The sequence below is a fragment of the Triticum urartu genome, unplaced genomic scaffold (assembly GCF_003073215.2).
Source record: "Triticum urartu cultivar G1812 unplaced genomic scaffold, Tu2.1 TuUngrouped_contig_6140, whole genome shotgun sequence".
Lineage (NCBI taxonomy): Eukaryota > Viridiplantae > Streptophyta > Magnoliopsida > Poales > Poaceae > Triticum > Triticum urartu.
In genome coordinates this window covers 4,616-12,945 of record NW_024116876.1, presented here as the reverse complement: position 1 = coordinate 12,945, position 8,330 = coordinate 4,616, and the positions used below count along the sequence as shown (strand labels likewise).

Genomic DNA, 8,330 nt, shown 5'->3' with positions numbered 1-8,330 from the left:
CCGGGCGCCGCCGCCACGCCCCCCGCGCCGTAGCCTCGCCGCCACGAGCTCTCTTCGAAGGTAATCGCCGACGGGCCTCCCGACACACCGAGCCCGTGGCGGATCTTACTTAACCCATTTCCCGCCGCTCGTCGGATCCGCCGCGCTGATCTGTTATTCATCCACTGCTCTAATCCCTTCCCGCAGATTGGACGCTCTCGGCCCGGCGAGGAAACTAGGAGACGGAACGCCTACGGGAGGGAGGCGCCATGGGCGATCTGAAGGAGATGAAGTACAGGCGGAGGATTGGGCTCCAGGAGCGCGCGCAATGCAGCGACCAGAGGGCCGTCGACTGGGGCGTGCTCAAGCAGGACCCCGTGGAGCTTCTGCGCAAGCTGGACGAGCTGAGGGACCAAATCACGCGGTCCTGCCAGGTCGCCGAGCAGCCACGGGAGCACCGTCGGGCGGGCCGCCGACCGCCCTCCTTGCTCCCTGACCTCCCCGAGCCGGTACCTCTACCCGGGTATCACCGCCCACGCTATGGTGCCCGGTATGGGCATGGCTTGCCGTTGAGCCCATGTGAGCCGCAGCACTCTGATCATGGGGAGAGGTACGCGAGGCAGTCAAGTGGGCGGTATCGCCAGTACCCAGGGAGGCAGTGGGAGAACGGTGGGATTGGACATGGGAATTACCATCAGTATGCGTGTGCTAGCCCGCATTATCTGCATGGACAGAGGCCTGCGCCACAAGAAGAGCACATACCAATGGCCAGATACTTCGCTGGGCAGCATGAATGCTACCGGTTTGAAAGGTCACCATCTATTTCATCAGATTATGACCAAAGGTCTGTGGCATCATCGCTTTACTCGCATCGCTCGGTGTCAAAGAAAAGGGCTGAGTATTTTAGGAAGAAGGCAGAACATCTCTGCCGGCCAATGCATGGCGCTGCGCCATTTGTTGTTTGCAGTTCTTGTTATAATCTCTTGCAGGTGCCAATGGAAAAATGCATGGGGTGGAAACAAAACAGGCTACAGTGTGGGTCTTGCTCTGAGATAATCAGTGTGAAGCGCATGAAAGGAAAGACTATTCCCTACACATCCTCACCGCCCTTCAGCTTGTCCAAAACTGAGCAAAGCTCACATGATCGAATGAGGCGAGATTTTGAGCATCAGCATCATGATGATGTCACTTCTGCGTTTTATAATTTGAATGAGCACAGCAGCATGCAAATCAACATAGATTTTGGTGATGATAATTCAGTTTCTTCCACCATTAGTCATGAAAGGACTGACAAAGAATGTGGCTCAAACAGGAGCATTCAGTCGAAAGCAGATGGTATCTCTCTGTCTCCAGGCAGGTCTGGAGATATTGAAAGCCCAAAGGATATATTATGTGAAAGAGATGCAGATTGTCAGGAGGAACATTCCATAGATGGTCCAGTCAGCCCGTGTTCCCCAATTTTAGAGGACAAACTTGTTGATCCACTGTGCAGCCAAGAAAAACACAATAGTTCAGAGGACTTAGGTATGGATAATGAATCTGACCTAAATTGCAAAGGAGAATACATTGTTAATGATGATGAGAGTGTCAGCATGGGAAGTGAACAAAAGGTCAATGAAGCTGAATTTGTAGAGGAAAGCATGTGCAGAAAGCATGATCAAAAGAACAAGGAAGATCACTGTTCTAGCCTTGAAGATGTTAGCAAAATGCATGGGCAGAATAGTACAAAATCTGACCCTGATAGTCTTGAGAATGGAAATGAAAAGCATGGGTGGACAAGCAAAACCGATGTCACAATCAGTCCTGAAAGTGAAGGTACACGCAAGAAATATGACCACAACAGCAAAGAAGATGAAACAAGCGGTCTGAAAGTTGAGAACACAAGTAATGAGTTTGATAAAAACAACACAGCAGACAGCAACAGTGCCCTCAAACATGCCAACACTGCCATTGAATTTGAAGGTACAAGCACAAGTGAGAGATATGAAGAAAACCTAATGGAACAAGATAATGGAAAATTGCATGAGCCATGTGCTGAGGATGCCAATGCCCTAACGGAGAGTGGGTCATCAGTTAATGGGCGCACAAATTCTGGTTTTTCTCGTGGTTCTTCTGAGGCTGGTTTAGATGAAGATCAATCCTCAACTGGTAAGAGTGGGGATTCATCATTTTTTGCTGGTTTCTTGAAGAAGGGGTTCAAGGACCTTTCTTTATTTAACCAGTCCATGGATAGTGTTAAAGTTTCAATCAATGGCCATCCAATCTCGGAAAGAGCTCTTAAGAAGGCAGAAAAGAAAGCTGGTCCTGTTGAACCTGGCTCATACTGGTAAGTAATTTCTGTAGCGCCAGCAGCAATTAAATTTTTGAACAGTCTGCTGCACTTGTACTAGTTTGCACTGTGCAGACTGGTTTACTTTGTTCATTTTTCACTTTGATAAGGACAAAAAAATGCTTGTCTTATAGCAGTAACCTGGCTTAGTGAAATTATGATAGACAAGCCATAATTATTTTTCAGAATCTCTAGATGGTAAAGCAGAAAATGCTCTGGTGACTATTATGAGTATGTGTTCTAGAAGGCTACCAGATCTCTATGGAATTCTCTTCCATGACTCATATTTTTTGCTTTTAGCTCCGTGTGCAGACGTGCCCCGTCTTTTTTCTAAACAATAAACTATTTTCGGCATATCATATCTGATAGCTAGAAACCAAATTCATGGGCGTGCTGATGGTTGAGGCTCAATAACTTTTGGCCCAACACACACATCTCATACAGATTGCACTTCACAGCTATTCTGAAACCCACTATTGATTGTGGTGAGCAATGAGAAAGTGAAGGCCTTGCAAATTGCAATGTCATAGCAGTGCTGCAAAAAAGCATTCCTCTTAAGTTTTAACCAAGCATTTTTTTAAAATAGTGCTTGATGTGAGATGCAATCATTCACAACAACACTAAGGATAAAGTATTTTTACTCGTACCTCCTCCCCATCATCTGTTAATTTCTTCATAAGAAACTGAAATAATGGCTGATAAGTTTAACGTTTCATATCTTTAGTTAGGTAATCATGGTGGTAACTAGTATGTTTCTTTTGCACACATATAGAATTCAAATTGTTACTGTTATGATTATCATCACGCCAATTACTGAACTTCTTACCTTTCAACTTGCATGAACATAAATGCTGTTTATTGTTGGATTTGTGGTCGATTTTTACCTCCATTTCCCCCTCATATCATTCATTTTTCACTTGGCTTGGGGCTTTTATTTTGTAACGGATACTAGAGAGCCATCAATTAGATAATCTGGCCTAGTATTATCTAGCTAATTAGTTTGATACATGCCGCTCTATGATGAACTTCTATTGGTTCAGGGGGATTTCTTTTAAGTCAACATTAACAGTTCTGTTTGTTGTGTTCGTGGTGCAGGTATGACTGCCGTGCTGGATTTTGGGGCATCATGGGTAGAGAATGTATTGGCATTATTCCTGTAAGATCTAGATCCTGTTCTTCTTTCTAACCAAGGGTGCTTTCATAAAATTGTGTTCTCATGGTTTCTACTTTGCAGCCATATATAAGAGAATTCAATTATCCAATGCCCAGAAATTGTGCTGGTGGAGACACTGATGTCATTGTCAATGGCAGAGAACTTCATCAGAGAGATTTAGATTTGCTTGTAGGAAGAGGACTTCCACGTATCTCTGGCAAATCATATTCCATTGAGATTTCTGGAAATATTACCGATGATGCTGGAAATAAGCTACGCAGTCTTGGCAAACTTGCTCCCACGTAAGTTCCTTTACATTCTGTGCACGGCTGCATGTCCTTGCTGCTAAGATATTTAGGGCATGTTTCGCTGCCCTCCACAGACTACCACGATTTTGCTCACGCCACAAGTGTGGCAAACCACAGCTTTTGTGGCCATCAAATTGGTCTCCATGCTTGTTGTAGAAGTTGCTAGGGAGTCAGACTTGTGGAGTAAGAGGCCAATAAAGTGTAGGACACCGTAAATCCTGATATTATTTGTTGAAAAAATTAGTTAAAAAGATATGTAAATGTACAACCCAGAGTTGTTGAAATATATTGCACACCCTTCTCCATCAGTTCAGACATTTGTAGGAACTGGCCGGAGCATTAATTTAGTATGGTATCAGGGCCAATAAAATATCAATCCCGCATCTAAGGCCTGGAGTAGCCTAGACGTGAGAGGGAGTGTTGAAATATATTGCCCATCCTTCTCCATCAGTTAGGATTTTGGGATGAACATAGAGCATCATTAGTCCAAGCCCCACAAGCTTCATTTGTGCTCCATCATATTATTACCAAGTCCATGGTACTATGTTTTTTTTTGACAAATAACCCCATTAGTCAAGCCAATAGCAAATGTGGTAAATAACCCCACTGGGGTCAGAAGGTAGCTTGTTTTCAAAACAAGCAGTGTTTGTGGTTTCCACAGTGTCCAAAACATTGCAGCTAAACACAGTTTAGCTATATCATGTTCCCACCCTGCTTTCTTTAAGCCGTTCCCCTACCTACCCAACTCCACTGTGAGGTGTAGGTGAAGAAAAAGCACATTTGAACAATGCTCCATACAGATGTGGCCAGGGCAACTGAAGAGGAGATGGTCAATGCTTTCAACTATTACGCAAAAAGAGCAGAGCGATGATGATCCATTCCTTTCCCTAAGGGGTTGTCTCTAGTTAAAATTCTTCCCATTCACTTTTAAAGGGAGTTTCAAGCACCACAATTGTCTAAAAACTTTCTCATGGCAAACATCCTTTAGGAAGTGTATCTCTACTCTTATAAAAAACAGAGTTGGTGATGATGGTGTGCCTGCCATCCTACAATATAGGCCGTCCGATTTATATCTGACGGATAGGAAGGAAACTATGGCAATTTTGCAAAAAGATACCCACACCCCTATCCACATTTGCAAATAAGGCTTTTCCTCGTTCATCCTTTTCTCTCACTAGATAAACTACTCATACAAATGCATCTTGATGTTCCGGCACGGGCATCTTGCTAGTATATAGATATAACACTGAACCCTTTTTCCCCTAGCATCCACACCTTCATCAGTCAATGTGGTGGAGTGGCAAACATCCAGCAGATCTTGCCATTGCACAGCCAATTTCCCCCCGCAAGCATCTACGAGATTGGAGACATGTCCCTTGAGAGTGAACAACTTATGAACATTGACATTTTTGCCAAATGTAAGGTTATATAGGCTTTTAAATCTGGAAGCAAGAGATGGTATCTATGTGATTGGCAATTAAACCATTTTCGCTTGGATTTGAGTCCGTGTGTTCTCGGTGGTGTGAGCTCATGCTGCAGTTTGAGATTGTGTACGTAAGAGCCATGTCTTTTGACTGTTTGTAAGAGGTAGGAGGAGCTGGGTAGACCCATGGATAGCTTAAGGTGGAGAAACAAGTGAACATCCTAGGAAATCATGTACCAGCTAAGTGAGTGTAATGGAAGATAAATTCCACAGTTTGCCATGGGTTTTGAGTCACGTCCTAAGCCATGCATACTCGATATGCCTCCTGGCTTTCTGTTGGGAATTATATTTTTGGTTTCTGGGAACTGCTGAGTTAGAAGAACTGGGTTAAGTGCTAACGTTGGATATATTACCAGCCATCCTTGTTAAGTAAAGTGCCATTTTGGAGCATCACTTTGAGCCATAACACACTTTTACCTATTTCAGTGACTTATTTCTCCTAGTCACAACCCTCCAATCTTTAGCATGAACTCACCTTATTAGATACTCCACTTTAACTGTACTTCCAAGTTTTGAACTTTATTTGAGGAGGTCACTCTCTCCAATCCAAAAGGTAGGTTCTTTTAGAGTTGGGCACAAGATTAAGGGTATAGGTAGCAATATTACCATTTATTTATTTCTACAATAAACACTAGAGTTTTTTTTGGCAGTACAATCAGATACTAGAGTTATTGCTCAATATGAAATTAATGAGAGGCTAAATAGGAACACCATGAGCAGAAGTGTGATACTAGACCTTATTTGTCATTTGAAAAGGCTAAAATGAGTTGCATTTTGGATCGGGGGAGTAAACAATAATTTTCCGTATTTGTCAGTCGTTGCTGCTAAATCTTATTGGACTAAATTATCAAGTCGACTATATGTGCAACTCCAGCTTTCAAGTTCCAGACCTTATCTAGTGTACTGCTCATCTAGATTAGTATTCAGCTGCCACATTTTGGTTCTTCAATTGTTAAAAAGTCCAAGTTTATGCAGCCATTTTGATAGCATTTGGATTTAGCAATTTCAGTTATATTCTTGATTATATTGCTTCCAATATGGTTATTGCATGTACTCACAGTCATCTCCCTTTTGCTGAATAGAATTGAGAAGCTGAAGCGTGGTTTTGGTATGCACGTCCCTGAAGGGTTTAGGTAGCTGGATATAATGCCGGGTTCCTGCATTTCTAATAATCAGTTTAATCACCTCCCTCCAGCTACCTATTGGAGGGCAAGTTTGTGATTTCTACTGAACCTGACATGGACGCATTTTAAGTAGTACTTGGGAGTGCTGGTGTGCAGCATAGATGTAGTACTCAAGAAGCTATGATCACATGATCTTGTGGTTTTACTATTGATGACCTTGGTCCTACTAATTCAGTTTATTTGCTGAAAGCAATGTTTGAAAATGATGCAATCTGCCAGGCAGCGCTAATTTCTCTGCTGCCTTTTCTTATGAGTGTTATTGTCTTGATGTATTTTCTCACCACGGGAAGCATTAGGTATATGTGCAATTATCGGCTTGTAATATGTTCCTAGCGCTATACCTTCTCTAATATATTTATATATGTAAATATGTTACTATTTGATCACCTCTAACTAGTATTGGGGATGTATCTGGTGAACCGGGGCAATTGGTGCTACCGTGCACTGGTCCTTCGTTGCACATTTAAAAATGTTTGAAAAAATCTGATTTTTTTAGTGCATTGACATAACATCAATGTATGCTGTCATAAAAATTCAAATCAAAATTCGTAACATTGTTTGAGATACAAAAATGACAAATTTGCACAAGTTGGGCTTGTGTCATGTGGCGCTCTGCTCCCGTGAGCTTGTGTATTAGAAGTTGAAGTACACTTGTATCTGTAACCAAGAACCAAATCCTGACTGAGCTTGTTCGTAGCTGCATAGATTTGACAGTGCTTGTGCACTCATGTCCATATTTTGCGCTCTATACCACTGTAACTACGTGAGTGGTTCCTGTAACCTTGCATTATGCATACGGCATACCTGAGGGAGTCGGCTCCTCCAACTTAGCTCTTGCTGGTTGTGTTTGGTTCAACTTCAGCTGCCAATTTTTCGGTCCAGAAGTTATAAGCTGAACCAAAGAGGGCGGGAGTTTCCAGTAAACCAACTTCATAAGAAGCTGAAACTTCTTGTAGTGCAATTTTCACAGCCGACATACCCTAACTTTTGTGATCCGAGGCTAGCTCAGATGGTTAGGTTCTTTGCGGGAACCAGCACATGAAAGTTCCAAGTTAGTGCTCGCATTTTCCTGAATTTATTCCGGACTTTCGGTTCATTTAGTGAGATGAAACATTCCCGTTGACTATAGAGGCGTATGTGACGACTTCATCAATCTCAAGACGATGTGTTGGCTCAGTCTCTTGAAGGTGCCCATATAGGTAGAATGTGCATGCGTTCGTTCATAGAGTGAGTATATGTGCATATATATGAGCGTTTGCGCTTGTACCGTGTTCAAAATAACAAAAAAAAACATTCGCCTACCTTTTCAACTTCATTGAAGAGTATTTATCCACCTATGTCACCCATAAGTAAAATTCACTTTAGTCTATTCCTCGAGCGAGTGAATCAGAGAGCCTTCAAAATGAAATGAGCGGCAAGGAGAGCCTTCCATTCCCAGAAATCCCCTTGTTCAAGTTTGGATTCCTAGGGTTCCGAAATGAGCGACGAGGAGAGCCTTCCGTCCCTAGAAATCCCCTTGTCCTAGTTAGGGTTTCTAGGGTTCCACACATTGGGGCCATATAAGGAGAAGAAAACCCTTCGTCAAGAGGAGGCGCTCATCCACCAAATGACCTCTTCACAACTGCCGTCACTATCATCTATAGGAGCCATCTCCATCTCTATAGCTGTTCGCACATGAACACGTCACCGTGTATCTCCAACGCCGAGGGTGATGCGCCGCAACTCACGTTGAAGGAGACCCGTCTGGAAGCGCGGTACGCAAGCAATCCGGCAGGCGTTTTTGAGCACCCGAAACCCCACGCACCCGGGAGGGACCCCGTTTGGACGCACATCGGCTATGGGCTGCCCTAGGTCGGTTCCGACAGGATGTATTCCGACGAAATGCCTTGAAGAA

At 43.3% G+C, this 8,330-nt stretch overlaps 1 protein-coding gene across 1 annotated transcript; it reads left to right on the top strand.

Annotated features, from left to right (window-relative positions):
* Window positions 1–6,822, top strand: LOC125530202. Its single transcript, XM_048694601.1, has 5 exons — window positions 1–60; window positions 187–2,305; window positions 3,404–3,464; window positions 3,543–3,763; window positions 6,335–6,822. The coding sequence occupies exons 2-5, from the start codon at window positions 249–251 to the stop codon at window positions 6,387–6,389; spliced, it is 2,394 nt and encodes a 797-aa protein (XP_048550558.1). The 5' UTR covers window positions 1–60; window positions 187–248; the 3' UTR covers window positions 6,390–6,822.
* The last annotated feature ends 1,508 nt before the right edge of the window (window positions 6,823–8,330 follow it).

Coding starts and splice junctions, on each gene's coding strand:
- LOC125530202 (XM_048694601.1), top strand. CDS start 249: ATGGGCGATCTGAAGGAGATGAAGTACAGGCGGAGGATTGGGCTCCAG. Junction 2,306..3,403: donor GTTGAACCTGGCTCATACTG/GTAAGTAATTTC, acceptor TTCGTGGTGCAG/GTATGACTGCCGTGCTGGAT. Junction 3,764..6,334: donor CTTGGCAAACTTGCTCCCAC/GTAAGTTCCTTT, acceptor TTTGCTGAATAG/AATTGAGAAGCTGAAGCGTG.